General features: G+C 45.8%; 2 protein-coding genes across 4 annotated transcripts in view; one reads left to right on the top strand and one right to left on the bottom strand.

The window, feature by feature from the left end:
* The window catches only part of LOC142579626 (transmembrane 7 superfamily member 3-like), a 29,241-nt gene extending 22,815 nt beyond the window's left edge, over positions 1–6,426 (bottom strand). Inside the window, exons 1-2 of the mRNA XM_075690018.1 lie at positions 6,220–6,426; positions 4,583–4,930 (exon numbers count right to left, since the gene is read on the bottom strand). Coding sequence (XP_075546133.1) covers positions 4,583–4,930; positions 6,220–6,280 — 409 coding nt within the window. The 5' untranslated portion in view covers positions 6,281–6,426. The remainder of the gene's footprint in view (positions 1–4,582; positions 4,931–6,219) is intronic.
* A 177-nt stretch (positions 6,427–6,603) lies between these two features.
* Positions 6,604–19,409, top strand: part of LOC142579624 (uncharacterized) — a 111,447-nt gene continuing 98,641 nt past the window's right edge. For all 3 annotated transcript variants that reach the window (XM_075690016.1, XM_075690017.1, XM_075690015.1), the window contains exon 1: positions 6,604–6,836. In XM_075690016.1, the coding sequence (XP_075546131.1) occupies positions 6,733–6,836 (104 nt within the window). In that variant the 5' untranslated portion in view covers positions 6,604–6,732. The remainder of the gene's footprint in view (positions 6,837–19,409) is intronic.

The following is a 19,409-nucleotide window of genomic DNA, read 5'->3' as shown; positions in this document are numbered from 1 at the left end:
AAAGGAAGAAGCAAGAACAGTGGTTTGCCATAGGTACTAAAAACAGGGTGGGCATATTGGCAGCCTTTCACGAGGGACAGCAGTAGGGGAAGCCATACAGAGTAACAAGGGACGTAAAAATTTTATTTTTTTGCTTTGTACACACTTGCATGCACTTGCACAGACCAGAGATCCTGTATCCAGTTTGACTCAAGCTGGGTAATTCTCATCCAACTCTTTTCTGCCTTAGGTTATGGTATTGTCCTGGACAAATGCACCATCATATTCAACAGGCTAGCTAAGTACAAAGCTTCACGTAGATAATGATGTGCAGATTGTCTATGAGCCATTGCGGATCCTACTACACATAATATTGCTCTAGAAACTGCTGCCACTGTTTCACACCTTGGATAAATAAACACTGAAGTTTGGTTTCCACATCTGATATAAGTTGCGCACGTTTCTTTCTGAAATCACTCCTATATTAACAGGAAATTATAATTCAGGCATTAACCTAATTCAGCTAGACTGTAGATCCAGCCTCTACAAATGACAAATTTTTTTTTTTGGCGGGGGGAGGGGGTATTTACTCAGTTTACACAAAGTAAGCCAAAGGACGATGTCACTATGTGCTTAACACAATAAATTATGGAATTTTCAAGTGTTACCATTTTTGCTGGCATGTCATGCCACACTATGATCACATCAAGTAACTTATTTCCAGATGTCAATTGAAGCAATTTTTTTATATAACTTGCTAATATGTCCTTTCAAAGGAGAGTGAAGGAAACTGCGGGGGAATGCCAAGAGAGGATAAGCCATGTCAACCTACAACAGCTTTCACTTTGTTTCAGGCATTGTCCATCCGCCACACTGCATGTGTGGAGGCTATAGAGGCTTAGAACAGTTAAAAGGTAAAAAGCATCATATTAAACCCCTAAAGTCGTTAGACAATGTGTGCACACTATTAAACATGCAGCACCCTCTAGGGAGCTCACTGCTAACTACATGGTGAACACCATGAGGAGCACGCCGTGCCCTCTCAGAAATGTTGAGGACAATGACAACTATGCCACAACAATGAAGATGAAGACTGGGACACGATTGTTTATAGGTTTAGAACTGTGATGTTGGCAGCAGTTGCACGGGGAGCTGATTCGGGAATCAGTTTGGGTAATCCTGGGTTATGACGCCCACTGCTGACAAAATGTTTCTGAGCACAAGGAAGGGCCCATAACAGTTATCAGGGTAAAATAACATGCATTGTTTGACCTGTATAGAATAGTGGCATGTTTCAGTGAACTGCAGTGTTATGGTAAGCATGGACACAGAACTCTGAAGTTCATTATCATCAGAGAACATGGCAGCATATAAGCATGCACGACCCTCATTCAGGAAGCCAAGCCATAGAGGCAGAAGCACATATATAGGTTGCGAAAAGAGTTTTAAGCTATGTTATTATGGTCCAGCCAAGAAAAAGAAAGGTCTCCAAGTCACCAGATTTAAATACAAAATCCTCAATCCCACTAATATGTACAGTGTTTTCAGACTTTACATAATGAATCACATGTAATTGGTTGCCTGTAATTAATTACATTTTTGGTAGTTTTGTAAATGATTGATGACTTTTATTGCTTAGTAATGCTCCCTGTAATTCAGTTAGTTTTTCAGCAACCAGTTACATGTAATCAGTTACTTTATTCATGAGACAAGCTGTTACAAGCCATGTTGCTTTTAGACCATAGCTCTTAGGCGCCTGTTCCTGCATTTTGGGTCAGCGTCCCTCAGTGTAACCGAGCTAATGAGCCCAGCAAAGGATTAAAGAGCAAATGTGGAGCGCAGTGGCGAATGAAAGACAACGATAGCAAAGAGAGCGCAAAGAGGAAAGCGGAGGAGGAGGTTACTGTGGAAGCATGAGAAGAAAAGCACAGTGCTGTGTAAGACAGGCTCTGAGATGATGACTGCTACAAGATGGCACCAGAGTAGCGCTCCGTCGTCTGTTCACTGATTGCACACCACGAGAGCTTCGACTGATATCACATATGGAAACAAAACGCTGCATGTGCAGAGGTCTGTCTGCAGAGGCTGCTCTGAATAGTGCCCATGTGTCACCCGGTTGCTGCTTCTCACAACCTCACTATTAGCAAGGCAGTCGCACCACACTTCACTCCACCAGCAAAGCACCTCACGAGACAGATTGTTCGCGCCACCCAATATATCGCGAAATGAAAACACATACGGAGCTGTGCTCAAATTTCGCATTGGGGAGCATCATAATTGTTCGTGAATTTTCTAAGCACTTGAATTTGGCAGAAACTGTGGAACGCCCGATGTCGTGCTATGCTGCAGCGTTGCGGTTGTTTATGTTGAGATAGGCAAACCCGAGCATTCAATATTTGTTCATTTTAGCACTCCACCATATGCTGGCCGACGATTTGAACCGGCACTGCTATGGCTCAATAATGATGGCCATTTAATTCGCTGATACCAGGAAACCACCTACAAACTATTTTTTTCAGCTGTTCATTGGCCCTACTGGGCCTCCTCTCAACCCCAGCAGCAATGAAGTGCTGAGCTTCATACAGGGGGCCAGATGCGAGCATTGCAGCACATAGCAATCACTATCTTATGCACAAAGTATTCCTACATTACAGCACTGCCCTTCCCTAAAGCACACACACTAAGTGAATGTTCAGTGTTGCGGCTGGTGTCTGAACTGAAATATAGGTGATGACTGACAAAAATTTGAAGAGTAATTGTTAGTTAAGCTAAACACTGTGAGGAGGGCTACAGAGGGCGTGCTGAAAGAATCAGGCCAGCTCATTTTATTTACTTTATTTGTACAATGTCTGCACATATCTGGAGGAAAGTAATGTAGAATTAATTGATTACATTTTTAGTAATGCTCAACCAGATTTTTTCGGTCAGCAATTGGTCCCTCTTCTCAATTACACTTTAGAATGAAGCAACTGTAATTGAAATCGATTACTTTTTTTTTGTGTAACATGACAAAAGTCTGGTTGGTTTGTATAAGTATACAGCTCATAACGACTATGCTGACTATAAATTGCATGCACTGGCCGAAGTCCCAAAGGGTAGAATGTGCAAGTGAACCCAAGTGCTTTGCGACCGGATTGGATTACAACACCCATCATTCATAAGACTTTCCATGAATGTAAAGAGCTCTTAAGAGCTATTGCAGTAAACTATTTTTGATAGGGTAGTGTGGACACATAGTATTCGAAATGTCGTATACAAGTTGAATAGTGTTTGCTATTTGACTTGTATTTGATATAAGGATTCACTACTCAAAATTGTGAAATATTCATTTCTGTTTCAATAAAAATGACAACAATTATTGGAGTTTCAAGGGAGAGAGACCAATGAAAGCAAGGACCTTTCTTAATGTTTCTGCTGCAGAAGAGCTTAAGTCGCGGTGCAATGTCACAAGTCTCGATCAAAAGCATTGAGGCAGATAACTTTAGCTTAATAGTTTCCAACCGTTCAATAGTAAAATGTCTCGCTTTTAATTAGTTTAGTGTGTACGAATTTGTTGTTGTGATTTAAGTGAAGCAATTTATTTGGCTAGGTTTGTCATTTCTGCATTCCTTAAAAGTAATGTGCGTTGCTGCAGTACCACAGTTCTCTCCTTCAATAAACAAGTTAACAGGGCACGCATTTTCAGGCGATCACTTTTGGCGATAGTGTCGCCTTCGCCCGACGTAGCCTTCAACCAGTCAATCAGCTCATCCAGTTTTGCTCATCTAGCCAATAAGTGTGCACTGAAAGTGATACAGCCAAAAGCGACTGTCCAAGAATATGTCCCCAGGACTTGCAGCTGCAAGCGGCATTATGTGCATGTATCGAATAAAGCAAACAAGCCTTTTTTTTTTAAACAAATCGATTCCATACAAACTTTATATTTTGCTTTGTTTAGAAATGACAAGATATTTTATATTTGGAGGTAGTTTTTAGCAAATATTCGTATTTGATTTGATTTGATTAGAAATTTTCAGATGATGAACACCCCCAATTTTTGAAGAAAGCTTTCTTTTAGACTTACGATACAATTATTACATGAGTGTAGCTACTATAGCATAAGTCTTTAGAGCCTGATGAACCACAATAAAAACACTAAAACTATCAAAACAATAAGTTCAAGACGCCGCAATGTTTCCAGATATATCACCTTTAAAGATCACAAGCAGCATTTTTTCACATTAAAGCAAGAACGTTCATGGCAGATGAAAACAAAGGAAGCTGAAGACTTTTTTTCAGAATATACCTTTTAAATTTCTATTAGGGCAGCAGCATTCACAGCTGCATTAAAATATTCAGGCTTCCAATTTCACATATTCTAGCTTGCCACAATTTTGTGGACATACCACAGTCACATAAATAATGACACATGAGCATGATGTCATGCACTCCAGTGAAAAATATGGCCTCAGCACCACACACAGTTCTGCCTTGATAAAGTTATGAGCTTATGCAACAAGGCTGTTCTGCATTCTATAAATGCTCAACATTTCCGATCCTGCACTTTCTTATTTCTACGTGAAGAGTGAAAAACATGAGTAATCAGGCAATGGTAACACCATACCTTTAGAGTCGTGCAAGGAGACCACGAGTAGCATTGTGACGTTGCCAACACTTGGGTTGTGGATAAAGATTTTGGCATCTGTGTCCCATGCTTTGAGCACAACAACCAAGCCTGTGTTGGTTCCTGTATCACTCTCTGTCGAGGGGGGCGGCGTCTCAGCACTGTACGCAATAGTCACTGGCACATTTTGAGTGTGAGCTTGGAACAGCAAGAAGCTTGCATCCGACGGTATGCTGTACGCATGAAAAGGAGTCACTGATCGTCCGGGCACTGAAGTCCTCACGTGGTATGTTCTCAAACCACTCGATACGTCAATAGCAGTTTTGTCTGCTACTTTCAGTTGTTCATCTGCAAAAATAGACGGAAGTCGAGGGTACATTGGCGAGCATGGTTTACCAGATTTATGAAAGCAAAACATCTCACAAGTCATTCCACACGTCATTTACAACAGAGTTAAATAATGATCAAAAGCTGTGACAACAGTGATTATTGGTTTACAGCTTGCCTAACACGGAACAATATTCATAATAAATATCTACGCTTCGTACATTGCACTGTGCACCATACAAAGTTCAACCAGCGGCTAAATAGACATGTTTTAAAATGTCTTGAAGTATTTACACAGATCTCAATATGAGTGAATACACAAGATTCCTCAGTAAGCACGTGTCATTAGTACCATCCTGTGCCACTTTGTAGTTAAACGGTACAAACGACAATGTTTAAGAATACTTAAAGGCGAGGTTTCTGTTAAATCCACCAAGCATAAAATCACATTCTGGCTAAGTTTAACAAGATGAAGGTTTCGTAATTTGTCAGCGCTTTGTCAACGTGCTGCGAGTTACTGCACTTAAGCAAATAGTCGGGGCATAAACTTTATTAGGACGGTACTGAGATGGGGCCGCTGGCTAGCTGTTGTGTCCTCAATGAGCGTTACTTCATAGACTTTAAATAAAACTATTCTCATTTAACTAGTCGTTCATATTTACAAGGGCGAGTTAGAAGGTTATCTTGCGCCACCGACAACTTCACAGCCAAACCGCCACGACACATTTCGAATTGCGCGAAGAGGAGCAATACACCCACTGACGTCATAAATCGACGAGGTCACTCGTCAGCTTTCTGAATGACCCGCATTGAGATTATCAGACTGCACAGATAATCGTTGCCATATGAACGATTGCGACGTTAACCATTATTGAGTCATAGTGAAAGTTCAGGTTAGTCACTTGAATAATCATACTACTGAAACTGAATGTGCTGTCAATGACAATGACGTTCAAGCCGTTTATTTCTTGCGCAGTAACCAGCACGGAATTGTAAAGCGTAATCTTTGTCACTCGTGGTAAGCTGACTCTACACTAAGCCAAGGGTGCTGCCAGATACAATGTGCTGTTGAGTCGGATTGATGTCAAGTGGATAAAACGCCCCTATAATAAAGCGGCGCGAGTTAACGAGGAACTTCATGCGACATAAAGCCGCCAGTGCCCAATTTGCATTTTGCCGATAAATGATTTTGACTATGTTTATATTTTAAAACGAGGCGAGCACTCCCTAAATATTTTGCAGAACCAATGACCGGCACAACATTGCGCGAGAAACGGATCTGTGGCGTACCAGACTCAAGAGCAGTTTACCTTTCAATTCTCCCTCGCGCAAGAAAGACAGAAAGCACAACACAATCACAATGGACCTCATCTTCAGATATTCACATATGAAAGTTGTGTACGGCAAGTATCATCACCAATACGATTTCACGGGAGCCACACATCTTCCAACTCGCACAACACAAACACGAGAACGGCGCGACCGAGCGCGCTTTCACGCTCGATAAACAAACAAAATAAGCAGCCGCCAGAGAGCAGCGTCAGTTGCGTACATAAAAAAATTGCAATATAAGTGCGAATAAAGCATAAAAATATTACTTTTTATTAGCTCTAACTATAATACTTTATATTTGTTAGTAAATATATTTTTATATAAGTTCGAAACCAAACTACCACTGTGCAAACGGAAGCCATCTTCCCGACTCCGCCAGCTACGCTCTCCGATGTATCCTCCCGTGCGAGTCGCGATGCCGTGCGTCTTTAATCAGCTGTGTTATCGCAATGTGAGTGTGTGAGACCAGCGATTCGGGGATACTCCGCAGCATGGGCAAGGAGCAGGAGCTTCTCGAAGCCTCTCGTAATGGGAACCTTGCGGTGGTGGAGCGGATTCTCAGTCAGCGGGCCAAAAAGACGGGACCACTGGCGAGGTGAGAGAACCGTCGCGATGTGGAGGAGAAAAAAAATAAGCGAGAGATGTCTTCCTTTCGTGGCCCCACCGGGTTGGAGCTGTATGGAAGTTTATTTCACAAATACCTTCCTCCGCGCGCGCAAATACCGCTGGCTCGTCCGTTTCGAGGCACCTGTGGCCGCGGAAAGTCGCGTGCTTCCCTTCCTACTCGTCGCGGCGAGCGCACCAGCGCGATGTGGGCAGGAGTGGGGTGTCCTCCCACTGATCACTGGACCGTGCCGCACCGCCGGTTCGCGCACGCAAAGGAAGCTCGTCTCGGCAGTTTCCAGGCCAAAAGGTGATTCTCGATTCGCGAGCAAGATCGCTCTAAACGGTCGGTCCGCGCTGGCGATCTACCGTGCACGGAAGCTGGCTGCCGCCAGCGCGCATCGCGCTCGCATCCCGTTGCAATTGGGCGCAGTTTTCCATTGGATCGATCCCCCAAGCGAGCCAAGGGAAGGTCAATGCCTCGGCCTCTTGTGTGCGCGGTTCGTGCCGGAACCAGCGTGTGCGCTGCGCTTTCTGTTCGTCTCTCTTCCTATTTGGAGGAGTTTGTCTTGGAGAACGGGCCACAAGCGGAACGTCCGTTCGTTTCGCGATCCCCGCTGCGCTGTGTCACATAGCGCGCGCGCCTTATTATTGATGTCTGCGGGGTTCCCCTCCTACGCGCACGCGCGCCAAAAAAGCGTCTGGTCGCGGGTCGCCCGAGTTTCGTTTTATTACCGGCGTTCCTCGCAAGTTCCTTGTCAGCAGCTAGACGTTGCACTCGTTGATAGTCTTGCGTTTTGCTTTTGGCGATAATCTTGCGTAAAGATGCGGAACCAATTCCCCGTTTACAGGTGACCGACGGCGCGCCCGTCTAATAGACGAGGACGTAATCACTGGTTCGTGTTAGTTGACTCATGCTTACGACTGCTCCGGAGACGAATCGCGCGTTTGTTTATTTGTTCTTTTTCCCCTCCTGTATTGTTTTGCTGGGCGAGTCACTCTCGAAACTCGAAGCGGCCCACATCCTGTTTGAAACGGCGCGTCGCGCGCTGACGTTCGCAGGTGCCTTGTTTGGCAGACGAGCGCGCAGTAGCGGTGGAATTTGCGACGTGCGTACGTGAGAGGAGAGCTTTTCTTGCACCTTAATTGCTGCAGAAAGAAGAAAGACAGGACTTCTCATCATTTTTTCTTCAGGCGTGCAGTTGTAGTGCACGTGGGGCTTGCGCGCCGGCATGCTGACGAGTGCGCTCATGATCCATTCTAATAACGGCGATCTGTATATTTGTGCTATCGGCGATGCTGCGGCGGCTTTGCTCCTGCAAATAAACATGCTGACGTATACGTTCTATAGCCATGTTTATTTAACATTTGGACGTGGACGGATTGTGGTTGGCTGGTACATGCATACCTCTCTTAATTTGTGCAACCCGGAAAAATGCCGAAGAGAAAACGTACCCCTCGGAGCTTGCTTATATGTCGAGTTCACAGCTTCTACAGTTGGTTTTCTATTTGTTCACGATGGTTTTAAGTGGTTATAAATGAGAACAATAGTTGGATTAGTCGAACATGTTTTACCTCTCAGCAAAATGAAACCGTGACAAAACGCTTTGATTTATCGAGAAGCCCTGTGGGAAAGAGGAAAAAGAAACGACAAGCGGTTTTTATTGGCTTCAGGCAAAAAAACTTCAGAACGCTTGCGAAATTGGAGTTTCAATTTGCCTGAAAACGAAACTAAACTTTAAAAAAATATAGGGAAGACTTTGGTTGCAAAGTTTTTCCTACACTGCCGCGTCTCCGCCCAAGTCGTAGAGTACGCATACTTAACCACTTCGTTCATTTCTTTCTTTCCTTTTTTTTTTTTTTTTTCTGACGGCGCTGACAGCGAGAAACGCCTCATTGAGCACGCAGTAGGCAGTGCGCGCTTGGGCGAACCACGACGTACTGTGCGAATTTCGCAAATGCTTCTGTGTGGTATGCTGACACCGCATCTCCACCTTCTAACTACATTACTTCAAATAAACGTTTTTGCTAGCAGCAGCCAGCAATGCAATTCGAATCACATGTATTGACTAAGTTGCTTTCTTGCCAGCTCGATCGCAGAGCTCGAGACCCTCGTTGGTTTTGTCATGCTTGCGCATTCAGTAACTATTTTACTTCCTGCATACATTTGAGTTGTTTTCCGATAGTTCAACGATGCTAACTTGTATAGCTGTTCTGTTTTCAAATGCAAGGTAAATTCTTTATAAGCAAAGAAGAAAGGTGCTGATAGTGGCATGCCACAATGTGTGACGTCGCAGGGAGTTTGTTCGGCAACTTAACCAAGGCGTCATCAGCCGCACGTGGTTCACATAGGCGTCGTTTTCTGGCGTTTACGCGTCAGAAAACAAGGTAAAAGTGTAATATGTGAAAAAAGTGACGTGTTTTCGCGGTAAAAGTGACTTCCTTTGCTATTTAAGAATACTATATAGCAGTGAAGATTTGCCAAATACCTTTACTCGGTGTCTTTTTCGTTCCACTGGCAGTTGACGGGAACGTGAATAAACTATTTCGGTGTACTGGCGCACTGTACAGTATATGCCATCTCTTACTGATATCAACAATCCTAAAGTCATGATAAATGCATCCCGAGCACTTCAGTTTATAAACGGTAATCGGGCGACAGTGGTCTGTGAATGGAGGCTATATATATATTGGGCACTGCTGTCGTGTTAACAACCAAGGCGAGTCCCCATGTCGGAACCTTGGTTACAGACTTCTTCTGTCTCCCCCACTGTTGTATAAGGTATAAAATCACTGTGCAAAAGCATTTAGCTGGACGCCAAAGAGGCACACCGAATAAGTTTCAGACTGATAAAGAATTCTTTCGCAACTCGATTTTTCGTTAATTTCGAGGTAAGAGGTCGTTACTATTGAAGAGAAACCGAAGGCCAAACTTCAATTTCTTGAAGTTGAAGCCGAAACCCTAAACGCGCGAATAACGTAAGTGCGACATGTACTCCATATATTTCTAAGTGGAACTGGCGTGGCGCAATAAAAAATCATCGCGCAGCTTCCTAATTTCACTCCTTGGCACCTTTAGAGTACAATGTAGTCCATATTTGCGTCCGAAAGTTAATTGGTTATAGCTGAGAGCAGACGCAGTCAAAATTCGTAACGTAACGCGGCGCGATGGTGCGTGGGATCATCAAGGCGTCGTCACCAACCCGCCTTCCATTTTTTGCCTCTTTTCCTGGCTTAGCAAGCCTCCTTTGACAGTGTATGGAGCGACCTGTTTCTTTTTTTCTTTTTCTTTTTTTGTAGTGAAAAATTATAATTTGCTAATACAAACTCAACTTTAGCGTCAATTCAACCCTTCTATGCGGAGTGATTATCAGCCGAAAAAAAAAAAAAACTAATCTTCACACCTTAGGAACATCGCTGTGAAACATTTGGTGTCATCTTGTTGAACAAGGGAAGTTTAGGGTATACGGTCATCGCCTGTCTTTCAGAGACGGCGCTCCTACCTCGAGCTCGCGGCCTCTGCAGCAGCGCGTGACCATATAGCGTGACCGGCTTCGCTCGCCTGTACTGAAGGTTGCGCCGAAGAACGCTGAAACCGAGACAATGCGCATTTATGAGTTTCCTTTCGCTTGCGCAGGAGAATTTCCTCTTCCTCGTGAAGACGCGCTCTCTGCGGACATCCAATAAAGGATAATTCACAGCAGACTGTTCGGGCTAGTTGATTCATTAGTGAGAGCCATAGCTAGTTCACTGATGAGGTAATGAGGGACCTAGGAGGTCGGGGGGCACTTCGCCAGTGAACCAACTATTGGTAGATGGTCTCAAAGGTGTCGAGGGTCCCTCAAGGCCGCGCCTGTGCGGCTTTCCCTATAACCTTCTCCGTTTATGATTTGTGCAAATGAAAATCGACAAAGAATGAATGGATCATCAATACCTTGCAGCACACCTCAAGGACTCTCTATACGTTCGTGTGCAAAAGTCTAGAGACCGCGGCATCACACTAAAAAAAAATTATTCTGGTATACAGTCATGCAACATTGAATTTTTGGAATGTGTTGCATTGGTAGAACAAACGCGCGTCGGGCTGCGTGCTAGTTGATTTCAGTCTGGGTGTCTACGGTGCGAAGAAAAAATAATTTTTTTTTTCGCGGCATATGTGGTCTTCAGATTTTCGCTCAGGTCTGTACGTATATGTTTTACTTCGTTCCTGTCTTGCGCTGCGAGTTATTGAAGGTTTATTCATTTTACTCAGAAGTTTTGCAGCATACTATGACAGTTAAAATGGGAAATTACGATTGCCGCCTATAGGTAACCCTTCTCATGCATGGGCATCAGAAGGTTTGAGACTTAATGATAACCAGAGTGATTACACTGGCGTGGGGCGGCGCCTTTAAGTGTTGTCATCATGGCCGTATCTATTGGTGGCCTTTACAGAAAACAATTCGCCCGAAAGACGGAAAGAAAAAAACAAAGCAACAATAGAGAGTCTGGGCGAGCTGTCGCTCCTATGTACTGCCTGCGTTATCTGCTAGAGATACTGGGCAGAACAAAAGCATGCATGCACATATAGTGTAACAAAAAAGATGTGTGTATATAGGAAAATAAAAGGCTTGCACATCTAATCACCAGTTGCACACGTACGTATATGTCATCCGCTTCCTGCCATTGTGGGTTCCATGGTGCAATCGCGGAATCACGTGGCCCGCGAAATCGCTAAGGCTGAGAATCAGCGTACGAACCTGCGCCAGCCATTCACTGAGTATGTTTTTTTTTTTTTTTTTTTTAAGCTCTGGAGCCATTCGTACGGACAGCGGTAGGAGCCAACTTGTTATGATAGCGGGAATGCTAACGAAGGCGGTCTGGCCAATCGTCAAACAGCTCTACCGTACGAAAAGACCTGTGAATTCGATCCGACTTTTGCCCCCTTGTCGTGCGGCCTTTGTTTTAAGCGGACGTGTGGTCAGCACACGTGCGTCGATGTCATCATTCTGATCAGATACGCTGCGATAAGGGATTGTGGTCGCGATAAAAAGCTTGGTGTGCCGCGACTCAATGCAATCCGTGGTTCTTTCTTAGCGATATAGTTTTCCGAGGTTGACGGGCTGAGGGGGGGTGGGGGGGGGGTAAGAACTGAACGTGTGCCATGTAATTATACTTCCGTTTTGTTGCAGCTGGTATTCGTTATAGCAGGTGTAACTTTTTGTATGTGTACAATAAAGGGCACGAACGGAGTCCTGGGAATAAACTTCGTTCCGGGATAGTTTTGCACCGTTGTTTGTTGAGGCACAGCTCCTTTGAAGGGACAGTACTCGTGCTTTATTTTAAGTTGTGAGACTTTTGGCGCATTCGTATCACTATTTTAGTACTAAAGTTGGGACTGTCCATTCTGGAAAAATGCACGAAGCTCTAGTCGGCTTAATAAAAAGTAAATGCGAATGTTAAAGCACTGTTGATTTGTAGATTATAGTTTATTCTTTTTTTAACCTGACTTTATGTAGCGTTTGGTCCAGAGGAAAATTATTAAAGAGGACCACTTAACAGCGGAGAAAACTGTTATCGAAATTATGACTTTCTCCCTGCCTCTCGCGAAGAAGCCGCACCATCTGTAACGCCATCATGAGTCGCCACAGATTTATCTTTGTTCTCGTGGATATAAGTTTCATTTCTGTAGAATAAGGCTGTAATTACGGATCTATACTTTTTCTTATTTATGAATTAGTATGAATTAGTTGTGATTTTGAACTCTCTCCTGTCAGATATGACCCCGATATGCGCCCTATCCACCAACCCAGCTTGAATGAAAATTTTCAATTACTATATGTCACTTGTTTTTCTCTCAAGGTCATTGCGCTATTGCCATTACCTCGTATGGACTGCTGACGACATGTTTACGACGTCATTATATTTGCCCACGATGAGCTGAGAACAAAATGCATGTGGAATTCCGATTAATCCCTGCCAATTCACATTACAGTACACAGCCGCAGCTAACGGCAGTTTATCGAAAATTTTAGAAATATGTTAGGCTTAGAAATTTCCAGATTTGGGAACAGCGCCGGTAACCTTCATTTCGCAAGTTCATCCTCAGTGGTGCCAGTCTTGTTTCACCGGTGTTCTGATATTGTCGGAATGCCCATTTAGAAAAGTTTGCTGCGAAACACAATTTAGAGAAGAATAAAAAAAAAACGAGAAGAAAAGAGAGAAAGAAACATGTGTTCTTTATAACGCGATAGCGATTTCATTTAAACCAGGAGGTTGTGGTAATTTTATTTTTTTTTTGCGCTACGCAGTTGCGATTGGAGCGCCAAGTTCAAGCGCGCGCTTAGTTTGATACATAGCAGTCATGTGAGACATCGTTTCTCACGGACCGTGTTGCACCATCCGCTCGCGACGTTACCGAAACGTTCTGGCGTGGTGTGGCAAACTCAATGTATCGCTTTAAAGAGAGAGAGAGAGAGAGAGAGACGCCGCAGAACGAGAGAGAAAGAAGAGGCGTAGTAGGACGACACGGGTGCGAACTGTTATACAGAGGAGGCTTTATTGCGAGCGCGAATGGGAGTCAGCGCAAAATATATCGAGCGAAGGAAGCGCGCGCGTGGGATATAGCGTGGCGCGAATGTAGATTGCCAAATCCTCGGTAATCGTATATGTACAGGCGAGGCCGCTGCTTGCAGCACCAGGAGTTACGTATGTATGTATGACGTCCGCCCTTGGTCGGCGACGCGCGGAATCTTTTATTTATATATATTTTTTTCTCACCGGGAGGACAAATTAGGCCGGCAGTGTCTGGGTGTTTCCTGGAAACGGCGCATGGCTGGAGAAAAAGAAAGAATCTCGCTAACGGGAAGTGCTTCTTCAGTCGGCGTTGCGGCAGCGGCTTTTCCTTCTTTTTTCTCGGCGCAGCAGCAGCCTGCGCTGATGGGAGGTGAATGCGGCGGCCTCCTGTCGTTTGTCATGTGCCGTATACCGCGCTGCTCGCGATGACTCGTGCTGTCAACGGGAAAGAAAGCGTTGACCGCTGCGCGCTGTGAGTGAGAGAAGCCGCGCGACGGGCCTTGGAATTCGTGCCCCTGACGTTGGGCCCTAATGAGCCCGCGGTGCGAGGAGTGGCCTGTACAATGTCGTCTTATTATTTGTATATTTCTTCATTATTTATTCTTCCTCCGGTTTGTTTCCTTGCGGAGTGATCAACGAGTTTGTTCGCGGAATCAAAGTTACTCACCCAAAATGTGCTTGCGGTCGTAATTCCGAGCTTTCTCGTCTGTGGAGAGCCGTTGTAGTAAGAATAAGAGCGGAGGATGGACAGAGCAAGCTCTGTCACTCACTCACTCACTCACTCACTCACTCACTCACTCACTCACTCACTCACTCACTCACTCACTCACTCACTCACTCACTCACTCACTCACTCACTCACTCACTCACTCACTCACTCACTCACTCACTCACTCACTCACTCACTCACTTTAGTTAATTTGTGTGCGTGCATGCGGGCCGAATTGTCACCCAGGAGCCACGATGTATATACCTGCAATTGCGTTCTAGGTATCCGACAACTCGAGCGCGCCGCTGACGTTTTGAGGAGCACGTATACACTGCGAGGCCTGCATACCGCCGCAGCTGCGACTGCGAGACGCAGCCACTCGACAGTGTGCTTTGTGCTGCGTGCGTTTCTTATGAGGGGCAACAGCCGCACTCAAATAGAGAACGGAGTTGACGCCTTATCGCTATCTTCCGTCCCCGGTTGTACGCGTCTCGTATGCTTTCTGGGTCGGTTTTCGGTGTTGCTTTTTCTTTTCCCGTCTGCCAGCAAGCTGTAACACGCCGGTGAATTCGCGAGTTTAGTTACACGTGCTGGCCTTTTGGTGTACCGCTTATTGCTGGTTTTGGATCCACCGACTCTATAGTTGCGAGGGTAAAGATGCCTCATCGCTCAATGGAATATATATATATATATATATATATATATATATATATATATATATATATTCTCTCTCTCTCTCTCTTCCTTCTTTTTCTCTCCTCCCCTTCGAACGGGCGGGCATTATTGTGTATCTCAGCAGACAATTTATAGCATGCTTCTCTTTCTCTACGTGTGGTGTTTTCATAATTAATAAGTAATGGGGCAGAAGTTGTTGAAGAATGAGTGTCGAGAGAGTGAAACAGCAGAGATAAAAAAAGCAGGGAGGTTAACTAGACGCGCGTCCGGTTTACTACCCTGCACTTGTGAGAAGAATATTTAGGGACGACAATAGAGAAACAGCACTAGTGTCTGGCACAGGTCAGAGTTAACGTATTGCTTCCTGGTAGAATTGCCGATGTGTGCTGCTGAAGACACTTATCGGTTAGCTATGTAGATTGTTTGCATTGACATCATCGTGACACGCCGTGGTTGCTTAGTGGCAATGCTGTTGGGCTGCTAAGCACGAGGTCGCGGGATCGAATCCCGGCCACGGCGGCCGCATTTAGATGGGGGCGAAATGCGAAAGCACCCGTGTGTTTAGATTTAGGTGCACGTTAAAGAACCTTAGGAGGTCGAAATTTCCGGAGTCCCCCACTACGGCGTGCCTCATAGTCAGAAAGTGGTTTTGGCACGTAAAACCCCATAATTTATTTTTTAAAACATCATCGTGGCCGCCACCTCGGCTACACTAGCACGTCGAAAAACTGCGTAACCAAGTAAACCGTGACAGCACATATGCATCTTTTCGCTGAGCGACAAATCTGTGATAGTGATTATCCTGTAGAAAACGGCCGGTTGCTGTCAAAAAAGAATAAAAAAGAAAGTCATGATGATACGGTACCCTGACGTCATCGTGACCACCCTGTTCGAATACTAGCACGTTAAGCAGCTGCGTATACGGGACGTCAAGGGAAAACTGTCTAATGGTTCGGCGCTGTGGTTAAGGCCGCCTGTGGGAGCTTTGACGTTACGCTGCCTTAACGACCAGCCTGCTTTACAAACTACGTTAAGGCCCTCTGCGAGGATCGTCCGCCAACGCCAACAGGTGTCGGCCTGGTCAAGATGCTGGTCTGGCTGGCGGGCCGACCAGGTTAACACCTTTGATAACGCTGCCTCCGGAATCGGCCCAGTTTAGTCGGCCGGACAACTGACAACGCAAAGCTGTGGAACAGCGAGAGAAAGCCTTGCGTTAGTAATAGCAATAATAATAATAATACTCTGTCCTTGTACATTTATCTGAGTTTGTGATTTGCTACTAAACGAGCCATCAGGCCCGTGGCCCACTTGCCGGCATTCACTTATTGATCACTTCGTTCTGTAGAAGAACAGGAAGAAAGAGGGCGGCGTCGCATGGCCTTTGCTTCCATAATATGTTTCGTGCGCGGCAGATTTCTCCCGCCACTCTGCCATTTACGCTCGCGAATACCGCGTACACTGCGGCTCACGCAATTTGCGGGCAGAAGGGGGAGAAACGAGGAGACCTTAGCGACAGTTAATGGCTCTCTGTCGTGCCCACACGCATGCGTATAGAGCATGCGCGTGCGGGTGCCTCGCGACGCTGTCGCTCAGCGACCCTTCTGCTTCCGTGGAACTGGGACGGAGGGACCGCGGCGAGATGCGAGTTAGCCGAAAATCTTTTCTTTTTGAAGGGTCCAGCTGCACCTGCAGGCCTGTTGCTGTTTCTCTTCTCTTTTTCTTTTTTCAATTGTGCTCCCAAGGCAACGTTTCGAGTCTCACGTGCGTCGTCTGTTCCACGCACCTCGTGTATATGGAGAAGAAAGGAACAGGACAAAAGGCAGCAAGGAACGCGAGAAGGGAAACACTATACGCAAACACACAGGCGAACAAGCATTACTGGTGAAGTTTGTTGACTCCTACAAGCGGTGGGGGATTTATTGAAAACTGCGAAAAGCTTCCGCGCAAATGCGTTGCAGAACTTTTTACAGCGAAGCTGTTTAGCTCTACCAACCGGCGATTCTTTCGTGACGGTCCACAGAAAACTCCTCATACGTGTGCCGATCCCGGAGATAGTGAAATGCCGGGCCGACCCGCGGTGGAGGTGAAGCAGAGGTTAAGTACTCGCCATTCGTGGGCCGATCCCGAAGATAGTGCAATGCCGGTCCGAACTGTAGCGGAGGTGAAGCAGGCGTTAAGCATTCCCCATACGTGGGCCGATCCCGGAGATAGTGCAATGCGGGGCCGACCCGCGGCGGAGGTGAAGCAGGCGTTATATATATAAACTATGGGGTTTTGCGTGCCAAAACCACTTTCTGATTATGAAGCACGCCGTAGAGGAGGACTCCGGAAATTTTGACCACCTGGGGTTCTTTAACGTGCACCTAAATCTAAGTACACGGGTGTTCTTGCATTTCGCCCCCATCGAAATGCGGCGGCCGCCGTGGCCCGGATTCGATCCCGCGAGAAGAAGGCGTTAAGCACTCCCCATACGGGGGCCGATCCAGAAGCTATTGCAATGCTGGGCCGACCCGCGGCGGAGGTGAAGCAGGCGTTGAGCACTCGCCATACGTGGGCCGGTCGCGAAGATAGTGCAATGCCGGACCGACACCCGCCGTGGTTGCTCAGAGGCTATGGTGTTGGGCTGCTGAGCACGAGGTCGCGGGATCGAATCCCGGCCACGGCGGCCGCATTTCGATGGGGGCGAAATGCGAAAACACCCGTGTGCTTAGATTTAGGTGCACGTTAAAGAACCCCAGGTGGTCAAAATTTCCGGAGTCCTCCACTACGGCGTGCCTCATAATCAGAAAGTGGTTTTGGCGCGTAAAACCCCAAATATTATGCCGGACCGACCAGCGGCCGAGGTTTTGTTCGCAATTAAGGGGTCCACATACACAGCTTCGCTGCTCATCCTTCTTCACAGAGTGGAAGGGCACTCAGTTTCTTTTTTTTTCCCCACCGTGTTGTTCTTTTCAGCGTCAAACTTTGTTCAGGCATTATAGCCTCGCTGGCGACAAATTGTGATGCATGGATTGCGGCCCTTTTAAAACACACTATATTTCTGCTTTATACCGTTTTGTCTTTATGGATGCCATCTTCTTTCTTCCTTCTGTAGAAAATGCAGTGCTGTGCTAAAGTTTATTTGTGACCGGGAAGGCGAAACGAATAGATAGTTTAAGCAGCCTGCCGAGCGGCTGTAGGCTTCCTCGCTCCTTTTTCCTGTTTCTCTTCCCGTGATTTACTCTAGAAGTAGAATTTCCTGTGCGGCATTTTCGAGCGTCAAGTCCGTATCAGTATGGCCCTTTCATTAGTCCGCAGCGATTAAGCTGATACGCGAGCGAGTCGTCTTTCGTGGAAAGGCTGGCTGCACAATATGTGAGATCGGAGAGGATGACCAAAGTGCTGGTTTCCGTTCCTATAGTCTGATCGCCACTTGACAGGCCGGTGATCGGGCACCCGCCACTCATGATAGCGGCCATCACAACTGATATGGCAGGCGGCACTCGCGTTATGTTTTGTGAACACGTACCTTGACAATTTAATTGACAGGAATTTTCATTCGTAGCTGTTTACTCTTGGTCGGTCGCCTCAGCGAACAATATGTCCAAAATTACAATTGACTGTTACGTGCGCTTGCGAAGAGTTCTAGCGCAATAACTTTTTTGTGTGTGTGTCAATACGAAAAGGAGAGAGAGAGAGAGAGAGAGAAGGGGGATAAAATAAAAAAAATGATCTGCCACATAACACGCACAGCGAATTATTCATTGTGATTAAATGGGATCGGGCGGATTTTACACTATAGAATTTTGTACGTTCACATGCGTTCATATTGAGGTTTTGGGGCATTTTTGATTTTCTGATGGGAGGGTCCTTAACTTCGGAACAGGGGTGACTGCATATTGTGCCATTCGGCTCTGGGGTAACATAACGCTTTACCGTATCCAATGAGCCGTCTCACAGAACTCTGCAGAGTTGTATGATTTTCTCCAGATAACGGCACCGTCACTGTTATCAACCGGCTTAAACTCTCTAGGTTCAGCCACATTCGACTATTTCTATCTTCGCGCAGAGCGTGTGGAGGTTGAAGGGCTGTCTATTTGAAGCATTTGATGCGATGTAGCGCGAATTGGAAAAGGTTCTCGAAACGGTTCGAGAAAAGGGCTTGGAGCGGTGTACTGCTGCAGCACTGGAATAACACTCAAGAACACAACACTACCAACCTTCGGTGCAGTAGGCTTTTACAGCGAAGCTGTATATGGCTAGGGGTCCGTGCATTTTTGTTCTCCGTGAACAAGAACTATCATCATCAATGGCTCATACACTCGTAAGCATTCATACTCCCGCAAGCAGTAAAAAAATGCACTGGCTCATAGCCCAGCAAAGTAGATGCTACAAGCAGTCAGTAAAGTAAAGCGAACAGTGCTTAAATTCTTTCTAATCGCGCGTACAGCATACAGAACAGCATGTCGAAAACTGTCATCATCGATGGCTCAAACCACCGTGAGAAATGGCTCATACCCCCGTGAGCAAGCAAAAAGTGCAATGCCTCATAGTTTCGTAAGGTTCATGGCTACTTTGCGTGAATTAGCTGCAAGATGACGCTACCCCTGTTGTCGTTGTCGGTGATTTCAATGTGGATGTGTCGGT

Source organism: Dermacentor variabilis, chromosome 4, assembly GCF_050947875.1.
Source record: "Dermacentor variabilis isolate Ectoservices chromosome 4, ASM5094787v1, whole genome shotgun sequence".
NCBI lineage: Eukaryota > Metazoa > Arthropoda > Arachnida > Ixodida > Ixodidae > Dermacentor > Dermacentor variabilis.
The sequence above is the reverse complement of the archived record's forward strand: the minus strand, read 5'-3'. Positions and strand labels throughout refer to the sequence as shown.